The 26851-nt window shown below is 39.5% G+C and overlaps 1 protein-coding gene across 3 annotated transcripts; it reads right to left on the bottom strand.

Moving 5' to 3' along the window:
* Positions 1–3: 3 nt before the first annotated feature.
* Positions 4–25826, bottom strand: LOC140373932 (capZ-interacting protein). 3 transcript variants are annotated; one of them, XM_072460683.1, is made up of 6 exons: positions 25702–25826; positions 8589–8675; positions 6414–6485; positions 6204–6272; positions 4545–4787; positions 4–1798 (listed from the first exon to the last, which is right to left on the bottom strand). In XM_072460683.1, exons 1-6 carry the CDS (start codon positions 25705–25707, stop codon positions 1358–1360), a joined length of 918 nt encoding a protein of 305 aa, XP_072316784.1. In that variant the 5' UTR covers positions 25708–25826; the 3' UTR covers positions 4–1357. The 3 variants fall into 3 exon arrangements, with proteins under 3 accessions (XP_072316784.1, XP_072316790.1, XP_072316799.1); XM_072460689.1 differs by having other exon boundaries at positions 4545–4742; XM_072460698.1 differs by lacking the exons at positions 6204–6272; positions 6414–6485; positions 8589–8675; positions 25702–25826 and adding an exon at positions 5816–6027.
* Positions 25827–26851: the final 1025 nt, after the last annotated feature.

Raw genomic sequence — 26851 nt, 5'->3', positions numbered from 1 at the left:
ACATTTGTCTTATTTAAAAGTTTAATCATTTGCATAATTTTGAGGACCTGAGCCACTCCACAGTGCAAGAGGTATAGATATTTTGCAGCGTACACAAAATAAAGTAAAAGCCAATCCAATAAAAACAAAACTGTTCTCCAGTAAGCTTGGAATGCAAGGTTCACACAGCCTAGAGCGAGAGAAACTAGGATTTCAAAATAAATATTTACATGAACTAGTAAAGTACAAACAAACACTCGAGGACATGATCTGAGTATAAAAGCGTTTCTTCATAAAAAGTAAAGTACTGTATCGAACGATAAGGAAGGAGCAGCTGCATGATTGAAAACTGCCAGTGTTTGTTGACCTCTTCTTAAAATGGAGACATCAATAAACAGACAACCAAAAAACATCAATAGAAAATCAGCATTTGAAGTTACATTTGGCTTTGTGTACAGTGTAACATTCTTTGTCATTTCTTTGGACAAAATATAAAAGTAGAGATGCACTGATGATGATACTGTAACAGGGTTCAATCTTTACTTCGAGCTATTGGTAAAGGTTTATACAATCAATAAAAGGTTATTGTCACCAGTTTGTATATGGATATGCAATTGATTTTAAAGCTCAGAACCACTATCATTTGGTGTATGTATTTCAATATATATTGAATATATTTCAAACCCGCACATGTATATGAGATGGTGTGAAAAATGCGTGTTTGCTCCAAATTATACTGACAAAAATAAGTCCAATAATCATTACATAAAAAGCATATTTGGGTCAGATTGATGTCATTACTTTGTTTCTAGGAAAGTCACCATAACGTACAGCCTTGATTTTCAACCAGCTGTGAGATGTCGCCTTGGAAAGAGTGAATTCACAGAAGCATTTAATGAAATAATTCTCTTTTTTTGGAGTGTCCTGAGCAAAAAGAATGATCATTGCCAAATAGAAAGAACCAGAGGAGCACAGAGGATTAGGAAACAGAGCGGATTTCTGCAGAAACTGTAAAGCTGAGGTAAAAGAAGTCACACTTTTTCTTCTGAACGATACTAGATTATTAAGGAACGTTTTTTTGACACCTTTATTCTGCATTTGAACAGAAACTAGGAGTCTGGCTGATCAGGCAAGAAAAACACTGCTGTACGGTAGTGACAAGTACTCAAAACTCAAGTATTGGCATAAATATCATGACTGAAAAAGCTGGATCGGTGCATCTCTAACTAAAGTAATGTAAGATGTTTCTACAGAACCAAAGTGTTGGCTGTTAAAATGAGAATCTAGTACTATCTGCTTACACGTAATGTAGCTTATGTTGTGTGCACAGACTTCACGGTGATCTACAAAAGCGATAAAAAAACAAATCAAAGCATTTTCACAGTTCCTTCATTTCTTCATTTCCGTCCTGGTCCGCTTCTTCCGACATCTCCTCCATCTTCTCCTCCATCAGCTCCTCCTCGTTCTCCTCGCCTTCAGCAGCACAGGGCTCAGAGGGCTGCTGTTCCCCTTCTGAACCCTCTGGCGTTTTGCCCCGCTCCTTCGATGGCGCGCTATCTTCTGGATGACTTCTCGTGACCTCCTCCTCTATCGTGTCACAGTCTCTATCTATATCCTGGGCCTCCTCCTGATCCGGCCCGATGGCGGCGGCTTCTTCCCGTGCGGGGCTGTCAAAGACCTGGTCGCTGAGGCCATTCTCATTCGGGTTGGACAGTTCACACGGGGACGCGGCGCTCCCGGGGGACACAGGCTCTTCCCCGGCTGATCTTCGGTGCTGTCTGGTGGGAGGGCGGCGCTTGAATGACAGACGCACTCGAGTCTGGGGAGAGAAGGACAACACATAGATGAGGCTGAGGCTGTGTTTTCAAATGTGAACTGCAATTACCTTCTGTCTTTTTTAGTTCAAGGCGTAAATAACTCGAGGGACACGGCGACACAACCCCCCCTCAGCTAATGGTGTGTTTCCCCGTTTCTGAGTCCCCCCAGCTCCTCTCACTTACTCGACCATACGATTCAGTCAGCGCCAAATATGCATCCAAACATTTTTGGACGCATATTTGTGTGTCTAATTAAATGTCTTCTATGTATTGTATTTTTGAAAATTGTGGATATTTTATGTTTCATAACCCCCCTCCTTTTGTTCTCTTGGTTCAGTCCGTGTGAGTGGTATAGACTCATTCACACGGCTTTGCTTTTGAAAGAGCTTTATCAGCACGACTAATAATCATTTAAAAAGGAACAGTGAGTTTGTGTCTGTCCTTCTCATCTTCACTCTCACTCGCTCACTCGCTTGCTCAGTACAAGCCCAGGATCCAGGCACAGGTAAATCAGCTCAGACAGAGGGATCAAATCATTAATTTGTGATGATAACAAATAAGAATCACTTGATACCTTGCACGCAATATTATATTGTAAATATCTGGGATAATATTGTGAGATTTTGACATTGCAAGTCCTCAGTGAATCTGTGAATGGCATTATAACGGCTGTGAAAAGCTGTCTGGGTTACAATTAGATGCCTATAAAACATGAACTATTATGCATTCATTAGTGCATTTAAAGTATACATTTAGAATGGTAAATACATTGACAAATCAAATTGGAATTATGCAGTGCAATATGTATTCCTCCTAAATAACTCCTGAGCTACAGGTTGGAGAGCCCTGGGAGACAAATTATGATCAAATGATTCCTGTTGCCTTGCTGTCTCCTGCTCCAGCTTGAGGTCTTGGTGTGCTTATGTTTATCCCAGTGAGCTAACACTGGGCTGAGGCGTGGAAAACGTGGCCTCGACAATGGTCAGTAAATGACAGGGATTATAGAAGTCAACACTCCCTCAGTAAACAACTCGCAGCTCTATGGCCCTTTCACATCCTCTCATTCACCTGTGGGCCTGATAAAGTAAGTAGTTATACATTCCTTAGTTAGTTTAAAACAATTTAATAAGTGACACTACTTAGTTACTGCCTCAAAAAAGTAATTAAGTAACAATACTTTGGAATAACTTTATTTGTAATATTTTTCGGATGAAACAAATATGAGCTTTTATGTTTTATTAATTACATTTAAACCACAAATGAGTTGTTCTAAACTCTCAAATGGCTTAACACTAACAATAGAAATGAGAAACATGACTGCTACAAGCTGATTATCTCTTTGAGGTGTTTAGCTTACACAGAAGTCATGCTGTGTCCTGCAGAGGAAGGGTGCATTCTCCTCCTAAACATAATTGCTGGGGTCACAAGTAACTCACTGAAGGTTTTGTTAGTAACTGTAATTTAATTACAGTAATGTGTAATCGTATTAAGCTACTTAAATAACAATTTGATATATTTTATCATGAATTGTATATCTTTTAAATACATTTTAGACTTTTATTGAATTCCTTCTGTACCACTTTATGGCTGATCTGCCTAAGGCATACAGCTCTCAATCAACCAACCAACCAATCAACCAACCAATCAACCAATCAATCAAGCAAGCAAGCAAGCAAGCAAGCAAGCAAGCAAGCAATAAATAAATAAATAAATAAATAGTAACTAAGTATTAGTAGCTAAGTCACACCCAACACTGCCTTTAACAGAGACTAAAATTATGTGCATCCTTAGGTTGTGAGACTCTCCTTGCCAAAGCACCATCGTGTGAGTGATTTGGCCAGAAAGTGCTCAGGGACTTTAACTAGGCTAAAGGGATTATCAGGTGCTCCAGCGCCATGATCCAGGTCTGCTTAAACAGAGGAGAGGAAGAGATCCCACTGAGCTGTGTCCATGTGTCCAGCTCTGACACCCCTTCTGTCTGCTAATCATATAATGTCTTACTGCAAAAACCCTATAAAACAAGAATTCAACAAAGCAGTAGAGTACGTCAAAAGGAATACATAATATGTAATATTATGTTTATATTGTATAAGTAAAAAGAATCAACAAACTTTTGTTTCTCATTGGTTGCTGCATTGACATAAAAAAGTAAAAAGTTTACGGCGATCGGAGTAGACAATGTAGAGGACATAAATATTGTCAATTTGCAAATTAATTTAAACCTTAATCAATAACACTTCATAGCCGAAGACAGTGCTTTTTCCTCACTGACATTAATGAGGCACTGAGGAATTGTCTTCATTATGGACAATCCATCTGATTTTAAAAATATGTATCAAGGACATAAAGCACCAACAGAGGACTGATGGATACCTGTGAAATGTACTTTTGTCTGCAGCAGAGAAAGCAATAACAAAGAAATGGATGATAGGGATGGATCCAACTGTAAAGGACTGGACTGAAACAAGTATTTTGATATTTTCAAAATGGAAACATTTACTTTTACTTTGAGCTTGAAAAATGTCAACACATATGCTTTAAAATAAATATTATTATTATTTTGTGTGACCACTTGTTTGTTCTGTTTAGTCTCTTTTGTATAATACAAATTCAAATAAGTACATATTGTTTCCCTTACTTTTCATTGTGTTTCCGCACTCCCGCTTCAGTATAAATAGGACAGGCCACTCTTATTATATAAACCTCTTGTTGTCTAAATGTTTGCATGTGTAGCTGTGCGTGGAGTACCTTGTTGATGTTGGGCAGCTTGATCCCCTCGGCCGGCGTTTCGAAGCCCACTGGGTCCTCCTCTTCACTGGACTGCAGTGCGGGCCTCAGGCCGGGGCTCTGCGGGCTCAGGGGCCTCAGGCTGGGGCTCAGGGGGGTTGTAGGGCTCTTGGGGCTGGATGGGGACAGCGGGGCCGGCTGCAGTTTCACGTCAGGACTCTTGGGTGAAGGCAGCAGAGCAGTGGGTGACAGGGCTAAGTTGGCCTACAGGGAAAGGGATATTTTCAGGCTTTTTCTAACTTTCAGTCTGTTGTTTGCTTTTATTCATTCTGTAGTTCACCAATTTGCACATTTATCTTGGCCTTTTATCATTGTTAAAGTCTTGACACCATTTAAAGTGGGTGGCAACAGCTCAGTTTCCCAGACAACCCATTGGTAAAGCCAACTATGGCAGCAACACTGGGTTTTCAGATTAGTCGACAAGTCAAAAGATTATTCCAGTTGTACAATGAGAAGAAAATGTTGGAATATGGCGACTGAAGACTTCTAGAGAATATTAATTAAGTCTTTAGATTTAAAGAAGACTATTAGAAGAAGAATATTATGCTTTTCTAGGTACTTAGCATTTAACTATCATTGTAAATCTAACATTGATATTGAAACAGCTTAAATAAGAAACAGGTCCATTGAGTGATGTCGTAGTGGTGTCTTACTGAAGCAAGCAGCAGACATGTATGACTCGAAGTCCTAATGTTTCAAATAACTGGAAACTAAAGATGTGGGCAGGGATAGGGGGTAGGTGAAAACAGGACTTTTCTGAGCACTCAAGCCTCAGTTGCAGGACAATACAGGAGAACTCAAACATACAGGTATCAATCAAAATACAACTTTGAGTAAACTAATAGTGAGGAAACACTGTTGTAACAATAATAATGCCACTGTCTTTGTTATGAAAAGGTTTTTGTATGTGTTTTAAAGTCTGAATAGCATAACAATTATGGTCATCCAAATACAACAATTATTTATTTTAATAGTCAATCAGTCACAGTCAGTCGCTTAACCATAGCATCCCTAGACTGTAGGTCCAATATGTCTGACAACTGGGAGGATGGAGTGAAAGGCTTTGAGAGTAAACATATTAAAATTATGGCAACTAAAAGTAGCTCAAAAGTCTTCTTTGTTAAGTTTTACCACTCTGTAATTGTCATTTAATAGTTCAAATAATTACATAAAACCCTCCTCAACCACATAAACCACCTAAAAATAAATAGTGAGTAACCTAAGTGTCCTACCTGCACTGGGCTGAACAGGAAGAGAGAGAAGCGGCAGCCCTTCTGTCCCATGGCTGCCTCCTTAGTGCAGGGCCCACACAGAAGAGTGTCCTGCCTCACCACTGCTCGCTCCTGATCCCTTTAGCTCATTAATCTGAGCCCATTGTGGCCATAGCAACAGGCCGTTCCCCTTTTCCTCAACACGCCACCTTTTCCCCAACACGCCAACATTACAAGCACTGCTACTGACTGGACAGAAGGGGGCAGTGTAGCTTCGCGCATCTCCCCTTGTGTTGCCTGACCCGCCAGCCCCGCCCACATTCTAAAATGTGTTGGGAATGGCTGGTCAGGCAACCCCTTGTGTGCAACAGTCTCTTTCTTATTTAAATCCCTGAATGCACTGACTTACCTGTAATTTCTCAATAAGTGCAGAGTTCCGTGTTCTGACTTTCAGAGGGTTGGAAGGGGAGATTGTTTTCTGGAGAGAAAAAAAATCAAACAAACAAACAAGCATATTTTGTAATTATTAAATCAAGACTAACCATATGGCAGACCTTGTAATAATAGAAAGACATGACTCTGCTGTTTAACTATGATATGATATGTTTTAAGTACTTACTAGAGAATCTTCGTTATCATCTTTTTGGATGGGCAGCTTCAGAGAACAGGGAGGTCTTCTTCGGAATGATGGCTACAAAACAATGGATAAGGGATAAATATGTAAACATTAAATATTATTGTCAGGTAATAAAGGGGACATATTATGCAAAAATCAACCTTCATGAGCTTTTAACCGTGTTAAAACGGTGTTCTCTTGTCATTAGTTTACTCAAAGCTGTATTTTGATCGACTCCTATGTTTGAGTAATCCTGTATTGTCCTGCAACTGAGGCTCGAGTGCTTATTCAAAACATGGGTCATACACGTTGGGCTCAGGAATATTGTATAGCCATTTTTCAGCAATAAACCAAATAAACAAACTCTCAGGTCTGCAGTATTGAACAGAAAGTCCCCAGATGTCCCATGCTTTAGATACAATTTAAAACATTTATCTTGTATGTATGTTGTTGTATGTATATTGTTGACACTTTTTTATTTGGCTAAAATTGTTTGTCAGTCATACTTCTGTGTTCATGAGATGTTTGCAACACCTATGTCCTGTGGATATATTCAATAAATCAATTAGTTTGTCATTAAAGTGGGAGTTGATAAAAGTGTGGCATGAGTCAGTAAGCGAGAGAGTGTCTGACTGACTCATCCTGTCTGTGTGGACGTTAGGGATGGGACGTGACAATTTCTACAAGACGAGACGAGATTGAGTCCATGAGAATGAGACAAGACATAATTTATAATAGGGGTCATTTTTTTGCAGTTATTCGATAACAATATTCAGGCAATATGTTAAAAATGCATCAAGAATGTGCTAAATCTGCACATATATAAGCTATATAAAAGCCTGTCTTTATAAAGCTATACAAAAGCCTTTTTCTATTTGTTTACAATGTAAGTTTCACCTAAAATGAATCGCCTTTGTTACCCTAACAGCACTGTAATGGGCCATATAAATCCTATTGTTAGCTGGCTGCAGCTTTTTTGTCACTGATGAGTACATGATTAGTATCTAAATGGCCAGGGCTGATGCCGCCCCAGGTCTTTCACAATGCTGTTCTACATTACTGCTAAATTGAACCTTAAACCTCTATTTCTGTTTAAAGAGGATTCTCTTTTCAACAAAAATGGCCTCTTTATCTCCTCTTTAAAACCATCTCTTCTCCTGCTTTAAATCTTCACCTCACCGTCTTCGATAGAGTGGTTAGTGGCTTTAAGATGAAGATGCACAGCGCTCTGGGGTCCTGAATTTGCATGTCTTCTGTGCTGATAAAGCCTCTTGTGAAGTGGCTGTTTAGTCTCACCTATGTACCGCTCTTTATAACTTTCTTCACTGCATTGGACAGAATACATTACATTGCACACAATGTCCCGATCACTCCCAGCTTGTGCTGTAGGGGGTGGTCAGACCCAAAGTGCAGTTACTGGTCCGTAGGTTTCCTATATACTTCTATTTGGAACAATGAAAAATGGCCAAGTGGGTCTCCTTAGCGTCTCCTCTTGTAGACCTGATATGCATTGATGTGCTTTGAGAAGGCTTCCAGCTCCTGTTTCTTGATTGTTACAAATGTGTCATCCACGTAGCGGTACTAAAGACTTGGAGTATATAGGAAACCAAGATTTAGTAAAGTTGTATCTGATGATGTATGCGACATTTGCTTTTTTCATTCAGAAAGTTAGATTTCAAGCTACTCGCATTTATTCGTATCAATAATGGCAAATATTTCAGAAAATTGTTATGTTTAGTCTCACATTAAAGTGCCTATGACAGGTTAGATGGTTAGATTTTATCCCACAATAGCAAATTTTTTTAGGTTTATAATTTTACTTCCTGTTTGTAATTGATTGCATCACTCTAGCCACCACTGGGCCATCATTCATCTGATGCCAATTTTTGTTTAATTTGACAAATAAAAATGTTGAATTAATGTTTAGAGGGTCAAAAAAGTTATTATTTTGAGTACATTATTCATACGTTTTGGATTAGATTGTCCCTGGTGGTCACTTCCTGTAATTTCCCACAGATTTATCATCTTTTCCCCACAAAAATCAACTTGATTGGTGTAAAACTATCAAATAAAAGTCAAAACTAGAAAACCATTCAAACCTGTCACATGCACTGTAATCATAAGTAACTGAAATCTGATATTTTGACATCTCTAGCACAATCTTATGAAACACTTTACCCCGTCATTTGAAATGGGCATGGGTAGAATATGTCCTTTGAATCTTCCAGCCAGTTCAGCCACAGATGGTTTGGATGGAGAGTCTTTCTACAGAGGAAACAGTAATAAAATACAAATATTAGAGAAATGTATGTAAGATCCAAGCATGAACCGCTGCTGACATAACATTTTGCATTCTGTTCCATTTGACAGTGCAGCTGCGGAGACTGTTTCTCTTCTGTGGGCTCGTGTCGGTATAGGTTAGGCCTTTCCTGTTGAATTATGCATGTCAAATAAAAGCCGGAATGTAGACGGATTCCTGACATGACCCTCTTCATTTCACTTCCCAGATAAAAAACAAAACAAAAACAATGCCTTACTGTGTCAGTTTTTGAAGAAATTGGTAAGATAACACCATTTAGCCCATCATCAAATACCACTAATTATGTAAAATAGATGTGGAGCCTCATAATAAGAGATCAGCAATATGACTGTGTTTAAAGCTTAAATTAGAAAAATAAATAAATACGTACAATACAAAACTGGCTGAGTGAGTTGAAGTGATTAGTTTAATTATGCACAGGTACAATGGTAGCGTTGAGAGGTGGAAGTGGGAGGCTTATCAAATAATGGATAAATAGCAATGGTTGTTATGGACAAATTAGAATATATTGTCTAAAATACTGTGCAAAATCAACTTTTATGAGAGCTTACGTTATAACAATGTATTAACTATACTCAGACTTGTATTTTGATTCCTGCATGTTGGAGTAATCCTGTATTGAGGCTTTTTCACCTACCCCCTACCCCCGCCCACATCTCTGTCCTCAGCTGTGATTACTTGTCCCAAAACTCGTACCTGTGCACTTCAAACGCGCGTTCACGATGCTTTAGAATGTTTTGACCCACACTTCACCGCACACTTGTCTCGCTGAAAGTGCGGAGCGATAACTGCGGTACTTCAGAAGAGTACATTTCCCACAATGCAATCACTGTAATGTTTTCAAATGGTACAGTGCTTTTATCTTAAGTTTAGCAACCTATCAGCGACCTAACAGGGGACGATGGAAAGGGATGTCGAGAGTTAAAATACTGTAAAAGCCTTAAACACAGTTCAACAAAAAATCCAAACAGGACTGTTGCTTATTCATTTAACTGCAGTTTTTCAACATCGCTAACAGCTGCTGTATTCTGTATTTCACTTTCATTAACCATTAATTTTCCCCATAGAAATTCCTAAAAAGAATTAAAGCTTGCTTGGAGCTAATCAGCTACGTGCTAAGTAATGAGCATCAGACCTATCATTTTTATTTAAAATCTTTTTTTTTTTTTTCTTCAAATGTTGAAACATAAATATGCAAAACAAAGAACAAGACCAGAAAGCAATAGCTACAAGAGAAATAAATAAATAGATAGATAAATAAATAAATAAATAAATAAATAAATAAAATCAACAACACAAAAGGCACACACTAGTAAGACACAAATAAAATTATGGCACAGTCTATTCTATAAATATGTTGAATTTAAAGTTTTACATGTGTTTTTTGGACTGAAAAGAACAGCGTTATGGACATTTGTTACCACAGAGCTGCTTTGCCTCCGTCGTGCCCCATCGTACGCTTAATCCTTGAATTTTTCTAAATCCGATGGTTCTGTCCCATGGGTATTGGTACAGAGCCAAACATTTAGGGTTAAAAAATCTTCAAATATAAAAAAAACACATCTGTAGGAGATGTCTCTTTACTTTTCCAACAAAATAATACGCTTTAGAATGTATAGGAAAAATGTATTCTGTCATTTCCCCCCCAAAAATATCTGCTTTTATGAAGGGTGAACTATAAGGAATGAAAGTCAGGTATTAGTTTCTCCAACATTTGACTAGAAACTTGCCAGCATGTCCTAATTCATCTTGTGTTTTTGTGGTGTACCAAGTGGACTTGTTTGTGAGCCTTTCTAATAATCCTATTGCAGCTATTTTTTCCACACTTCTGTATTTACTGCGGTCAAAAGCCTGACAGACAGCAGACAGGTCGAGAAAGCCTCTGCATGTGTAACCACAACCGTTCTGTCCTCACATAACTGTCTTCGCTCTGGTGCTCCACACTCCGCACAGCTGCTCGCCCTCACCCTCTGACACCCACACGTCCTTGTGCAGCCCTGTTATCTGCGCCCCAGCCCTCTCCTCCACGCTCTTCCCAGGCTCCCCTCCTCTGCTATGGCTGTGGGACCCTTTGAACACACAACATTAGCTCAGCGCACATATCGGTGTCCGACCTGATTGCGTTAGGAAATGGAATGTGCATGTGAGGTGGGGCGAGGGCTGAGCAAAACGAAAGGAGCTTGTGGTCAGTGGGGCTGCGACAAAGGCTGAGGTGGAAGGTACCGATTGGCTAATACTGATTTATTGTACAGTGATTTCTTAACTCGGATGACAAAAAATCAGAATGAGAGAACAGGACTAAACAAGGCACTGAAGGTATAGATCACAAATATACTTAGCAGTAAACCAGGATTACTGATAATATTGTAGGGGCAAAGAAAGAAAAATCACCAGATTGTGAAGAAAAAAGCTTCTTTTCCTTCTTTCTTTTTTTTTTACAATTTTATAATAGCTGTTTTAACACAGAACTTATTAATAACTGGAAATGACTGTACTTTGTCTTTTAACTGAAGTATTTTGTCATCAAAACCAAAAACCGTTTGACTAATTATGGTAATAGTATCATTCATTGCAATTATTTGGCAATGATAATTGCCATGACGTTCCTCTTTGAAATAGCTCATGGTCAGGCCAGTTGGGAACAGAAATAGAAACCTACAGTTTCCCAGCTACACTAACCTAGGAGCAACTATGCTGGGGGAGGTATGGCAGCTTGAGGACTATCCTCTGCTACAGACTACTTATTGAGTGTCTGCGTGATGTCACGCAGGCACTTCCATGATTTTCCATTTAGCCAGTTTCAACTCCTTAACGCTTCAACCGATTTCAACAAGTTATACCTCATTACGATCGCTTTCGCAGTAGTACGTGTGCTATTACTTTTGACATTTGAACAACTTGTACTTTTTGCAGAATTTGCAAAAGTATTATTACTTTTTCCCCAGTGAAATAAACGGGGCATTATGAGTGTCTGCGTAATTCTTTAGACTTTTGTGACGGAGCCAGTCGAGAGAGAGAGAGAGAGAGGGGGGAGAGGGGGAGGGAGAGAGGGTTTAGAGGGGGGGAGAGGGAGAGAGAGGGAGAGAGAGGGGGAGAGAGGGAGGGAGAGGAGGAGGAGGGAGAGGGGGAGAGGGAGTAGAGGGAGGAGAGAGAGGGGGGGAGGGAGAGAGGGAGGGAGGGAGGGAGGGAGAGGGAGAGACGCAGACACTCCAGCAATGGCTTCAGCCATTGCAAATTGTCTAGTTCTATCAATAATATTTCATATTTTAGTCCATCCGTGTCTGTTCATTGCTGTTAACATGTTTTCTCCTTCTTCCTCTCAGGGAGTGATACTGTTTCAGACACTTAGATGCCCCATCTCACGGCTCTGACCTGTAGATCCAGATGCTCTGTCTCTCTAGATCAGGGGTGGGCAATTATTTGCCTCCGAGGGCCATATTCGAATCCATGCAAGTAGCGGAGGGCCGGCTCAAACAAATTATACATCAAATAAAATATCACTTTTCTGTCAAATATAGGCTATTGAATCTATTATTCAATTAATTTCACATCATATTTATTGAGGATACAAATGCAGACAGATGCCTAAGGGCAAAAATATATATATATTTATATATATATTTTAAATATTACTTGGCATGTTTGGCGGGCCGGATTATAAAGACAAATGGGCCACATGTGGCTCGCGGGCCGCAGTTTGCCCATCCCTGCTCTAGATGAACCCCCTCTCTCCTCCTGAGTGGTCCTGGCGCCACACTCTATCTGCAAATTGGAAGTACGTCCGCCTGTCCATCTGTGGGAGTTGGATCTCTCCTTCACTGTGGTTCTCCCCGAGGTTTATACTTTTTCTCAAAGGGTTTGGAAGTTTTTCCTTGCCAAGAAGGAGGGTCTAAAGACATGGGGCTGCTGGGACATTTGCTCATTTCCTGTGAACATTGTTAATCTGTTTCTCACTGTCGCCCTTTGAGGCAAACTGCTGTTGTGAATTTGTGCTTTGCAAAAATACATTTATTTAAATTGTGACACACGATGTCATTATCGCCCCATACCATTACCATGACAATATTTTTTTTAATTAATCAAACAGTCTGAAAAGAAAGTTTATTATATAATCACAAATTGTTCATTATTGTATTACAAATTTGATTGTCACTGTATGATAACATGTATTTTGTTTTTGAGTCTGCGTAGATGATAATTAGTCAACGATTATTTTAATAGTCAATAAATCATGATTAATCTGATTAAACATTGCAGCTCTACATGTCATATGAAGTTGAGATCCTTTAATTAACTGAACGTAGCATTAAAACATTATTTTCAATGGTTAACAAAGAAAATGGATATAAATCTAGCCAACTACACAGATCACAGCATTGATAGTCATGTTAGAGACATCTTTACAGTTAGTTTGGGCATTCTGTACTCTTAATTTACAACCAAAGCCACTATAAACAGTATAACAGTATTTTTCAATGCCTATAATTAAGGCATTGATTGCATTATCACACATTGTGATCCTGGACAGTTCAAATGTTTACAGCTTGTATGATCTTGATTTCAGCTCACTTCCTTGTTGTGTTGATTGAACTCTGAGCACATGTTCTTGGTGTTGCTACATTTCCTGGGTGTGTGCTCTCAGTTCCCTCAATAAACTCTAACATATGACAACAACACCACTTTTATCATGTTTGACAAATGCTCTAATCCCTTTCAGATCTCAGTGTGACTTCATCATCTCCACCCAAGTTTCAAAAAACCTCCATGTTCTGTACAAAGGGACCACTTATTATTTTGTAAGCTCTGATTGTTTAACTCTTTCCTGTCCTTCTCAAACTTCCTACAGGGCGGAGTCTAGTGATGACGGTGCAGGTGGAGGAAACGAGTGTGAGGCAAAGTTTAGTTTAAGTTTGGTAATATTAAGACATGACTCTGGTGTTGTTATTGTGAGAATGTGTGGTGTTTTAGAGCACCGGGGAATGGTTTGTTAATGCATGTATTAACTAGAATTAGCACTTAATATAGAGAATAGCACTACTGGGGGGAAAAAGTGAAGCTAACAATATTGTAAAGTTGATTGATTGTTAAGTTAGTTATAGTGTTCTTCAGCTATGCAAAATCAAATTGAGCATTATTAGACTTGGGATGGGTTATCGGCACTAAATTGGCACCAATATTTTTTTTGCACTGCCCAAGTCTGTGTGCCAGTGTGTCTTTCCCAGTTTGTCCTTAGGGTTTTCTAAAATATAGAAACATTTTATATCCCAGATAAATACAGTACATTTTGGTTAAAATATTTACAAAAGTACAAAAGCACAACGTTAATTTGTGAACTTTAATATAACTTAGCATAAGATTTTAAAATCGGAATATCTGTATCAGAAAATATGGGGTATAAGCCACAAGCTGCAAGATCAGATATCAGATACCACTATAAGCTCATAAAATCCCTATCAGACCCTACCTAATAAGTTTCATCAGGGCAAAAACAACTTTTTCTATTCTATATAAAGAATGCAAGAATATTTCTTGCAGATCAGAGCCATTTTTGCCAGTTCTCTTGATATGTCTTTACAAAACAGCCTAAAATAAGTGTTATCTTTTAGATAACTAGCTGGATAACATCTATTGACCTTTATTTAACACTGAGGTGTAGCATCTCTAGGACAGAGGAGTCCAGGCTCCAGAGGGGAGCAGCCTGTGGTAAGGGAAACCACACAGAAAGGCCCCATGCAGGATCGGGAATCAATCCCCGGACCTTCTTTCTGTGAAGTGAGAGCGCTAATTGCTGTGCTACTGTGGCGCCATTATAACTAATAACTATATCTAATGGACTCTCACACAAAGATCCAGATCCTCCTCTTAAACAGTGTGGCTCTAGTCTAGTTTGACTCGCCAAAGGAATTTCATCCCAAGAACCCAATCCCAGCATACTAACTACTGGTACAGCCCCCTCTGCTGGTTTAAAGGTCCACATTAACTTCACTGGTGGAGGGTCCACCACCAAGCAGGAGGGTCCACCACCAAGCAGGTGGTGGACCCAATTTAGTCAATTACAAGTGTTTTTACTGCTACAGAATAACTTTAAATCATTCTTACTGTGAAGATGAACTCACCTCTCCAGAGATCTGACCAGTAACATGCCCTGGTTGTCTCTGTGGTGATGGAAAAGGCAAAGCAATAACATCTCAGAAATACCCTCCCTCTCTAGTGTTAAAAATTAACATGGAAGCAGAATATTATCACCTTTAGCATAAATTCAGTCCAGTTTATTCAAAGTCATTTCAGATTTGAAACAATCTCACTCAAAGTTAACTTTCACCACAGGCTCTTATCTCTAATGAGCTTCATTCTGAATTCAAATAGACCTAATAGCAGCCATGAATGCACAATATAGACAGCTATTTTAATCTACCAGTGCAATTCATAACTACACGATTGGGGATTTTCAAATTAAGTTATTCAAATTCTTGACCTCTTCTCAGTAATGTTAATTCAGCTGGGGTCTGAGGAGTGGGAAACTTTGGGAATGGGCCAGACAGAACTATTTGTGGGGCTCCTGCAGGCCTGGGAAAAACCCTGAGAGAGAGTCCCCTGGTATGATCTGGACCACATCTGAAGTCCGCGCACTGAAGCAGCATGTTTAAAATAAGGACAAGACAAGCACATCAGATGCATTTGTGACGGGCATGTTTTTGAATGTGGAGAGGGTCAAGAGAAAACAGAAGCAACCATTTACGGACTCAGACTTCCCTGGAACTGTTTTCAACCATAATTAGCAATTTGGAGAAGTCTGTCTTGCAATGTTGAAGGATCAGTAAAAATAACATACAGCTTGAGGCCCTATGTGTTTGAGCTAAAATATATAGGGCTGGATTTAAGAAGAAAAAGAAGAAGCAGACAGTAGTGAGTAGATCAGCACTTTAGTTGTTTTGGCAGTTCTGGTTACCGGTACTGAGTTTGAATCTGAATTTATAAAAAGGTGAATTTTCCTCAACCTGCATTCGTGAGAGTAACTTGGAGTGGTGGCGCCACTAGCTTGTCTCCATGGAGATAAGATAAGTTTAATGCCGCCCTTTGGAACTTTTCTGGCCACGGCAACGCCTCACAAACAGTTGTTTGGATAAGCAGAGGTTAATCCTGAGTAAGTTTTCATTTCCAGTCAGTGATGGAGACACGAGTTTTACTGTATGACCAAGAGAGGAGAGGAGAGGAGAGAGAGCGGGAGGGAGAGAGAGAGAGAGGAGAGGGAGGAGAAAGAGAGGCGAGAAAAAGAGAGGCGAGGAGAGAGAAAGGAGAGAGTGAGAGAGGGAAGAGGGAGGAGAGAAAGAGAGGGGAGAGGGAGATGAGAGGGAGGAGAGAGAGGAGAGAGTGTGAGAGGGAAAAGGGAGGAGGGAGAGAAAGAGAGAGATAGCAGACCAGGAGATGAGGGAGGAGGAAGAAAGGAGAGAGAGAAAGGAGAGAGGGGAGTGAGAGAGGAGAGAGAGAGGGAAGAGTGGGAGGGAGGGGAGAGAGAGAGAGAGTAGAGGGAGGAGTGAGAGAGGAGAGAGAGAGGGAAGAGGGGGGAGAGAGGAGAGGGAGAGAAAGAGAGAGAAAGAGAGAGAGAGAGAGAGAGAGGGAAGAGGGAGGAGGGAGAGAAAGAGAGAGAGAGTAGACCAGGAGATGAGGGAGGAGGAAGAAAGGAGAGAGAGAAAGGAGAGAGGGGAGTGAGAGAGGAGAGAGAGAGGGAAGAGGGTGAGGGAGGGGAGAGAGAGAGAGAGTAGAGGGAGGAGTGAGAGAGGAGAGAGGGAAGAGGGGGGAGAGAGGAGAGGGAGAGAAAGAGAGAGAAAGAGAGAGAGAGAGAGAGAGAGATCTCACAAAGCTGCTATTGTGAGTCCCTGTGATTGGTGTTTCCAGAGGTGGAACAGGCACATGATAAAAGCAGCGTGTCTGTCAGGCTAGAGTAAATGCCTTCGTTCTAATCAGAGCACGGAGGATGTTTAAAGCTAAGCTAAGCTAAGCAAAGAATAAATAGGGAAACAATGAATTAATCCACAAGTACTGAATAAAAGTCTAAATTCAATGAATGATCTCTCACTTAAAAGCAAATGTGATAAGACATTTTCAAAGTCCAGCAATGGTCACAAGCTTGTAACTTGATTATCCAAGACTAATTTTAAACACGATTATATGGCATTCTGATCTAGGGCCGCACAGTGGTTATGTTTAGTGCACTTGTTTCACAAAAAGTTTCCTCAACATGTCATGCTTTTCTGAGAGGAGTTTGTATTCTGTTTGTGTCTGGATTTCACCCAAATCAAATTAAAAACTCCATCTGTTCCAGATAAAGACCCAGGCTTCACTGCCATGCCCACAGCTCCAGAACAGGTTACTCTACCTAAATTACAAAGGTAAATGCAGAGAGCAGTCTTGCCCAAGGACACAACTACAGTATGCACTACCGCTCCCCTGTGGCACCTGGCAATCTACTGGTCTCCTATCCAAGTACTAACCGGGTTCATCGATGCTTATCTACGAGACCTGACAAGATCTCACACCTCAAAGGCTTTTCAGTGTGGCGTTTGCATGTTCTCCCCATGTCTGCGTGGGTCTCCATGCAGGGTTCCAATCGATCCCATTAATCCAAAATACACACCAATAAGTCAAATCGTCCAATCAAATGCAGAGGACAATGACGTTTTAACAGTGTTTAGCTGCTCAAAAGCAAAACTTTATTCAAACACATTGAGCAAGCTGTTCCTATTCTCTAGAAAGGCTTCAGTTTTGCCCAAAGTGTGTTTTCACAAGAGGCGCAGTGCAGCCGGGGGGAAAGCACCTGATCAGCAGCTTGTTAACTATGAGCCGAGCAGACAGGAACTCTCTCACTCTGTAGTCTAACGTTTCCAGGAAAAGTTGATGTAGTGCTGGAGCCTCTTGCATCTGAATATGTCACTCCTGCACAGCCTCCAGGCCCTGCTCAGTGCTGCTGTCACATGCGCTCAGAGCCCATGGCATCAGAGCGCTAAAACTGGCCTCTGTCTGTGATGAGGTAGAGGCTGTGGCTGGTCCACTGGGGCGGACTGCAGACATAGGGTGTGGACTGAATTATAAGATAAAATACTGTATGTAATGTTCTTCCGTCCTAAAGGAGACATGTAATGCTAATTCAACTTTAACTAGCGTTTTACCTTGTTACAACAGCCTTTCTTCATCATTAGCTACTCAAAGTTGTATTTGGATTGATTAATTCCATGTTTGAGTTAATCCTGTATTGTCCTTTAACTGAGGCTAGAGTGCTCAGAAAAGTCCTGTTTTCAACTACCCCCTATCTCTGCCCACATCCCTGCACTGATTGTTTGGAAAATTAAGACTCTGAGTGATACAGAGTTATAAAATGTCCTGTAGCCACTCAAAAATAAAAACATGCAAATGACAATCTGCTGCTTGTTACAGTGAAATGTCACTATGAAGAGGGGCTTTTCAGTTCTGCAGTTTTGAACAGGAAGTCAAGTTACAATTACTGTTGCAGTTTACAATGAAAAATATGTAAAATGATCGATGATCTATTTATGTTATAGTTTAATACTAAGTACCTGGAAAAATAGCATAATATGTCTCCTTTAACAACAGTCGCTAGCTGACCTTAAAGGGGACATGATGCTGACTCAACTATTTTTTAAAAGGCCGTGACTGGAGAGCCGCGGCGCGGTCAAATGGCCGCGCAGTTTCAGGGACCGCAGCATTTCCCTTATAGCCCGTTATAGCCTCATGGCTAACCCTAACCCTAACCCTAACCCTAACCTTAACCCTAACCCTAACCCTAACCTTAACCTTAACCCTAACCCTAACCTTAACCTTAACCTTAACCCTAACCCTAACCCTAACCTTAACCCTAACCCGGCACGGTCTAAAACGGCGCTAAAACGTGGTCAAATAGCGGCGCAGTTTCAGGAGCCGCGGCGTGCGGCCGGCACAAAAATAACATGGCAATTTCGGCCGCGCGCCGCGGCACTGCAGACACTCCCTTTTTAAATAGATATACGGTTAGTATTTTGTTTGTATAAAAATGTTTAGCTAGTTCTCCTAGTTAGCAGGACATTCTATTATATATTTTTTAATTAATGTGTTGGCAGAAACAAAATATATTCCCTTTAAATCAAAATGTCAAGTGTCAACAAGCGTCAGATGAATAACATTTTCTGTTCCTAAATTGGACTTGTTTCAACGAAGTTTTGAAAAATGCAATTACTTAATTGCATTTTACAATACAAATATGATTAGCTAATACAAACAGCCTCTCAGGTTTTTCCAAAAGGCCAAACACCTCATTTTGTTCTGGTATTTCCAAAAATGATAAGGAAAAGGTCAGGACATGAAGTTATGCAATAAGACAGCACACCAACCAGAAATGAAATACAGCAAACAATGTAAATAGTCATAGTAATAGTAATACATAGTAATAGTCAATAATAGTAACCATGGTATATCTTGTTTAGTAAATTCTCTCCCCTCCCCAGATTTGTGATGTCATAGAGCTTAAAGATCTTCTGTGCTGTTTATTTGTTTCATAAACCATCAGCAGACTTGTCCTGAGCATTTCTGTCATCAAATCACACTCATTACCACTGCGTGCCTGTATTAGCATGTCAGAGCGAAGGCGCCTTTGTTCATTGTAATTCTCCCTGCTGCCTGTAGAGCGAGTGCCAACACCAATCTTGATGAGGGATCTTTTTTTTTTTTTTTGAGTAATGTATGCTTTAGTTTAACTTTTAAAACATGAGATGCAAAAGCAATGGGTCGCAAGTTTAAGGGCCAAGAACAATACAAATAATGCATACTATGTGTCCTTTAACACTATAACAAAAGTCCATTTGGCAGAACTGCTGCCATTTAGTGCATGGACCATTACTTTAACAGCCAATTCTAAAGTCTCTAATGTGCAATGGAAGTAAAGCTTTCTTAATTAAGCTCCTAAATTTAAAACGCACTCTGTGTAAGTCATACCATAAAATGCATTCCCAATAAACAAATAACTTGACAAAGCAGCAACAGCAACAATGACACCACCACCACACAGAAATGAGGCGTCCTGTAGCGCTATAGTGGAGCTGCTCAGAACTTCTTATGTTTGCACAAGTTTCTGCCAAAAAAGGAAATACAAGGATGCTTGCCAAATGCAGTGTGGCCTTGTGACTGTGTGAGAGAAGAGTGTGGTGGCATTTCTCCGTTTCTCTCACTTCCTCTCATCTGCAGGTCTCAGGTCTGCGGCAGAGGCAAACGTACGCCCACTATCTGCAGCTGCAACTTAGAACCAAACAACACAGCTCATATAGGATTAAGAAAGCGCTGCATTGCACTTAAAATACAGAGTTAACTGTACGACAGTTGTGAACGTCCGTTTTGCTTTACCTAATATTGTCACTGTAAAACGTTGTTTGTGGTTTGTTACTTCAGAGCCAAAATTTGATTGTGAACCTATAAATTAGATCAGTCAAATTCAACATAATAATGCTTATGTTGGAAAAGCAAATATCTATTGTAATTTATACTACAGCTACGTAACCGGATGTCAAATAGCATGTCGAGGGCCCAACCAGTTTTGGAGTATCGCAAGACATCGGTCAAACTGTGGCTGATTTGCTGCAATATTTTGGATTAGTAGGTTTACCTGGCTCCAAGAAAACAACTACAGAGCCGTCAATATGAACATTCCTATTTGCATTTTGAAGTCCAGAACATCCAGACTTCAGTCGCTGAGTTTATTTTACAATCCATAAAATGACAATGTTACGATCATTGCATTTAACACGGCGCTAGCAGAGTTAGCAGCTTTAGCAAAGGACAATGCGGGCAGCCTCGGGTCAAAGTTCAGGTGTTACAAGGGCACAGCAGTAGAATCACACAGATAAACCGGTAATGTATGTTTGGGGAATTGAATGACTATGTGACGTGCTTATTAATTAACCACATAAAAGTGTTTGTTCATACTACATACATCGTCCGATTAAACCCTATAAAATAAAATAAAGTCATACATTTTTGCTAGGTTTATCTTGAGTTGAATTGGGTTGTATAACGTAGAGACTGCTTAACTCCAGTTCAGATCTAGGACTAGGCTACAGCTGAATGTCTTAAAGCACTTTTTACTCCTTTTACTAAAACAACAAGAGCGTTATTTGAAAGAGCCCTGTGTTGTGTGAGCTGATATCACATGGAGTGTATCCCACCCTGACTATCTCAGCCCCACCAGCCAGGCCTCTGATAGCGCTGTAAAAATAGTCTGGCACAAAACTAAGTAACCTTCTACTAATGCTGTGGGATTAGGATGCTTTATGGAGCCTTTGATTGGACATAAACGAGAAAATGTACTCCAAACCAATGAGCGGGTTGGGAAAACGTGTGCAGGAGCTGTAAATACGGGCAACAAACCAAAAAATACAGCGCTCCCAAATGGTCTCCCTAAACAATTACAAGATATTTAGAAAAACAGTTTACTGCTAAGTTTAAATTAAGTGCTAATGTGGCAGTGCTAGTCTGGCCTTTCGTCTTGTTCTCTCTGACATACTGCAGTACTCCAGTAAGAGTACCAAAAATACATTTGAGCAAATTAATACTCAAGTACTCTTGAAGTATAAGTATAGTGAAGTTACTTTTAAAAGTAATAAGTTACACATGCAATGTACTCTTCATTCACGCTTGTCACTATTTGGTCATAAATTGAGCTCATTTTAGTCCCTGACTTGGCTTGGTCTTGTTCTAAATCTTTCTTTATTTCTGGTCTAGTCCAGGTTTAGTTTTCGGTTTAGTTCTGTTTGACCTCATTTTACCTGACAGCAGCCGTCATGTCAGTTGGTTTGCCACTTTAGTTGTGCCGAGACGTTCACTTGCAGAGGAAGGTAAGCGCTTTGAGTACCTTGATGGTAGAAAAGCGCTATATAAATGTGACCATTTTTTCTCAAGTTTAGTGTTGAGAAGAGAGCGTAACTAACAAGGGATTTTAACTGTAATTGATTTTCATAGTAATGTGTTACGCTGTTAAGTTCCTTTAAAGAACTTAAACCCAACTCTGTTGATTTATAATTTCAAGTTAATGTAATTAGGAGGACAGAACTTTAGATAAAGCAGAAAATCTAGTAGTAGTACAAAAAAAAAGAAAAACTAAATCAGATTCAAACAGGAACAAACAAGAAACTCAAAGGTTCAAATCATTTCATATTGTCAATGTCGATATAAAAGTGGGAAGACGAACCAACTCAAGTTTAAGTACGGTATGTTCCTCTTCTGAGAAGTACAATTGTAGTAAAAACTACCTCAAGTAAAAGTACTTGAGTAAATGTGACTAGTACCAAACACCAATACTAATAACACTACATATAGTACATACTTTCATTCAAATAGTTGTGGTAAATGTGTTCACAATGTTCACGGTGCTGTTTCGAGCACACAGGAAGGAAGTATTGTTGTAACAGTTTGGTGAAACTTTTTTTTGCAAGGTTCGTTGCATTGATCGCTTCTGTTTTTGGTAATTGTGCTTTTTAAAATGTATTTCTGATAACCACTGTCTTGGATTCGGGATTCGATTCATTTTAGAAAATTGGTATGTCCAAAAAAAGAATCCCTCACAAAGTAACTGTATGCCTTTAATGCATAATGAAAGACCCATCTTTAAAGCCAGTGTTGTGTTTTGATGTGATAAGGGGAAGGAATCACATGGCATATATCTTAATATGCTGGGTCAGATGTTCCAGTTTGACAGAGTAGTTTGAGGAGATCAGATTTCAGAGGACAGGACACAGAGGCTAAAGAGAGGAGCAGAGTTCTTCCTGGTGCACATTTGTTACATTCCGCGGTGACTTTCTGCTCTACTTCCAAAGCAGGTCGCATGTAAAGCATGTCTCTGCATCTGATGGGCAATGTGGTTCCTCCTGAGTAGTTCCTAACTTGTTCTCGCTCACTGGGACCAACTGTATCCTCCACTGCCTCCTGTTTTACTAAAAAAGAGAATGACTTCATAGAAACATAGTGTCATTGACATAGTGCTGTAAAGCCCAGGGAAAATATTCACTCATTAGTAGACGTCTCATGGGCACAAACTTTACTGCTTTCCTGACTTTACTATGGATTACATAATAAATGTGCTCACCATATATATGGCTGGCAACTCAATACGAAGGCTCATTTTTCCAGCTGTGTCATTTGTTTCCTTTAAAGGAAAACACCAGGCGAGGCCAGGACCACCACACACACCCTCCCACACCCACCCCAAGCAGCCATAGGTTCCCATCGGACTCTGGGACTGACACACTTCAGTAGTACGGACACACTTGCTAGGGATGCAACTTCAAAATGGTGGTCGAAGGCTTCTAGATAGAACATATTTACAAATAGAATGTTTTATTAATGAAAGTCTGAAATTGCTTATTATTTTTTGACATTTTGATTTAACAATGGTGCTGTGTTAGTCATTAAAATGTCTTGTGTTATTTTGATACAATGATTATCAAAATACAATGACTAAATTCAATTTTTTTATAGTCAACAACTACTCACAATTGGTCAATTCATTGTTGCAGCCCTATTAAAGATGCAATGTTGCAATAAAATGTGACCAATTATGATTGATCACATTTTATTTTGTCTTCTTAAAAACTAATAAAAATAAAAAATAATAATTTTGAGCAGATTAACAATAACCATATTAAAAATCTGAACTTTGCCCCAAACCACGTGCATTTACTGCTGACAGAGGATTGGCTGTGGACCTCTCAATTAAAGAGACTCAAACTGACCATTGACCATTAGAAAAGAATGAATCTCGATAAAAAATAGAATTATTTGCAACACTAGTTTGCCTATTGTAATGGACAAAAGGCGACCTGTTTACTCATGAGTGATCTCATCATCAAATCTGAAAGCAAATCTCCGCAAGAGACTTACAGTAAATCTGCTAAACTCCTCCTTTCCTGGAGAACATATCCACAACAATGACTGATTTTTCTCCTTGTCCCTACTCCCTCACTACATAAAGGGGAGGGTTAGGGTTACATACAAGCTCAGTTTCCGAGATAGCATTAATTACTCTTTCTGAATGACATACTGCACTTGCCAGGTTTTGCATACAGAGCAGCTGACATAACCAAAACATAAGAAATGTTTTGTTATTGAATACAATTTAAACTGTACCTGAATTATACTTCTTAATCATAAGTCTCAGAAAGTCATCTCAGCAATTCACAAAAAGACGTTTAGTAATTCCATTGTTTGTGGCTGTGGCTAAAGCAAGAATAAACAGGGAACTGTATTTTAACCTCTCTTTATGTAATGCATCGGGTTTAGATGCATTATGCACTGAAAATATAATATTTCGATTTTAGTTGCAAGTGCCATGCGGCAATAAAGAAGAAACAGCTAATGCTAACATGCACTAGCTTTCTTTTGCAAAGCTTTAGTTAGTTTACATGTGCTTTTTTCCATCTTGTTTCACTTGAGTCTTATCTCGCTTCTCAGGATCCACATCAAACCCCTCAAAGACAATGTCGACATTTTTGGATCGTGCTGATCTTCCAAGTGAACCAGTGGAAACATGGCTTGGTTTCTTCGAGTGGTACAGCTGTTATGTTGTAATGTTCTCCCTCACATGCTTTGAGGGAACATGGGCGTTTCTCCTCCATTCTCCACATGACATTACACAGTTCAGAATGAGCTGTTAGCCTAATGGAAGGCCAGGGTTTGTTGCTGGGAGGTGTCCTGGAAGCTAAGCCTGAAGTTCAAAAACAAATGTGAAATAAATATGAGGCATGGCATATGGGTCGGGGATGAGCTCGACTGCGAAAACACTTAAAAGCAGAGAAAGTCCCCAATGGAGTTCAGGCCGTGCAGTGGACAAACAGGGTAGACTACATGACAGATGTCTTCAGCCTTCATTCCCTGCAGTACGTTGTTGTTTTGTTGTTATGAAGCTGTTACCACACACTATACAACTTCACTTAATCACCAACTGAATCGTATGCACCGCGTGAAATGGAGTACTCTTTAAAAGTAGGTCTCAGTATAGAATGTCATGTGCTACGAATCTGTTACTGATGGCTAGTTATTGCATGTAAACAAGCTTTGGGTTATGCTCAGATAAAGTTATGATTGAATTTTGTGCTTGTTTAATTAGTTAATACAATGCTATTAACACAAAACATGCAATTAAAAGGTAAAACCTACTAAAATATAAACATTTCAAAAAGCTAAAAAATAAATACAAGCTTAATTTGCATAGTTTTGATGACAAGCAGTCACACTAATGCCTTTTTCTGTGTCTGTAAGGATTCTTATTGGTAAAACACATTCTTAACTTTTGCACATAGCATCCAACTTACACACACACACAATTTAAAACTGAGAAGTCTATCAGTTCTATAGAATAGAAAAGAAACAGAAGATAGAGTACTTCAGCCACCTTTTGTTTGTTCATCAAATTACACAATAAATATTAGGGCGGTCAAACAATTAATTCTACTGTTGATTGGGATTTAAATGCATTTATAACCAAATAAATGTTGTAATATGGAGACTGAAGGCTACTAGATAGATAATATGCATGGATAAAGTGTAGTATTGATGAAAACCAGTAATATTTTGGTCTATTTTAAGTGTTTTATTAAATACTGTCACTGTATTTGTGATGAAACTTCTGTTGAACATGTGTTTTAGAGTCTGAATTGTCCAGATAACGAAATACAATTGCCAGAATATGATTCCAATTATTCTAATAGTTCACGAGTCTGATTAATCATTGCAACCCCAGAACATATACTATAACGCAACCAAAACAAACCAGGCCATTGCTGTTTTGGGTCAACTTTCCACAAATAACACAGAGCTACACTTTCTTTAACACCAGTGATGTAATAAGCTTCACCAAACAACATAAAGTCATATTTAATGTAAAACCAAATCTGCTCCTGTGGTCGAGAAGTGTTTGTGTGAGATCTGTTACCTTACCTCCATCCTGGGGACTGTGCCAGCGCTGGTGTCCGCCTGCTGTAGCTGTTGTTCGGCCGCAGAGAGCACGATGCTGCTGCTGCTGTCTGGAGCGCGGAGAGAACAGTGAGCAGTGCGGTGCGGGTGACACAAGAGCCAGCCGTGTGTTTATATCTGGAGCCTCCACACGAGCTGAGGGAGGATTGCACTGGTGTTATGCCGCAAAGTGCACCCTTGCCAAAATGTGCCGCCCCATTCGCAGTTGAAAAAATATTAGTTCTACATACTTTCTCTGCATGATATGAATACAAGGAGAACATAGATGGCTTCTCTATTATCGTTTTTTAATGTCGTTCAAGTTTTTGGAGTATTACGTTTTAAAGATCAATTGATCATTGAACAGTTGCTGTATAACACAAAATAGTCATACTAGTTTTTTGCCGATTTTTTTCAGGTTCAGTTGAGTCCAGATGACAACAACTGAAACTTTTTCTACAATGGAACCCTCCTGGACGAATGAGGGACTACACCGACATACTAGTTTTTAATTAGAAAAATAATCTCTCCTAGCGGACAATTATTATTGAAAGAAAAAAAAAAACACACACAACTTGCAGTGTGTGTAATGTCGTTTAAGAAACTTTGCACTCTAGCTACAGTTTGCGGCTTCGCCGCTCAGAGACCGTGACAGGTATCAAAGTAATTTCAAGTTTGATGTCCCACTCCTCAGTACCATTTTCACAAAATTTCAGCTTTTTAGGGCCAACGCCCTTTGAGGAGTTTGTAAAAGTACGACGTTTGGAAAAAACTCCCGAGTCATGCCATTTTTGAACCAATATGGCCGACATTTGGTTGGGCGGACGGCGTTGTGGTAATAATATTTGTATATATATATATATATATATATATATATATATATATATATATATATATATATATATATATATATATATATATTGTTTTTAGAAGTGTGCACATTTTTGTGACTTTTCGTCAATGTTCACTGGGTGAAAAATAGGGGGGTTGGTCTCAAGAAGAAGAAGAAGAAGAAGAAGAAGAAGAAGAAGAAGAAGAAGAAGAAGAAGAAGAAGAAGAAGAAGAAGAAGAAAGAAAGAAAGAAAGAAAGAATAATATTCCGATGTGTGAAAACAATGTTTCCCATTTTTCAAAT

The sequence above is a fragment of the Eucyclogobius newberryi genome, unplaced genomic scaffold (genome assembly GCF_026437365.1).
Source record: "Eucyclogobius newberryi isolate DKJ021-1_F unplaced genomic scaffold, fEucNew1.0.hap1 SCAF_10, whole genome shotgun sequence".
In the NCBI taxonomy this organism is placed as follows: Eukaryota; Metazoa; Chordata; class Actinopteri; order Gobiiformes; family Gobiidae; genus Eucyclogobius; species Eucyclogobius newberryi.
Note: the sequence above shows the minus strand (reverse complement) of the source record. Positions and strands in the feature narration are given on the sequence as shown.

Excerpts from the sequence above, each read along its gene's own strand:
- LOC140373932 (XM_072460683.1), bottom strand. Across the intron at positions 6,486-8,588 it reads TGCCCATTTCAAATGACGGG|CCATCATTCCGAAGAAGACC; the intron begins GTAAAGTGTTTC and ends ATTGTTTTGTAG. Across the intron at positions 4,788-6,203 it reads CACTTATTGAGAAATTACAG|GCCAACTTAGCCCTGTCACC; the intron begins GTAAGTCAGTGC and ends CTTTCCCTGTAG.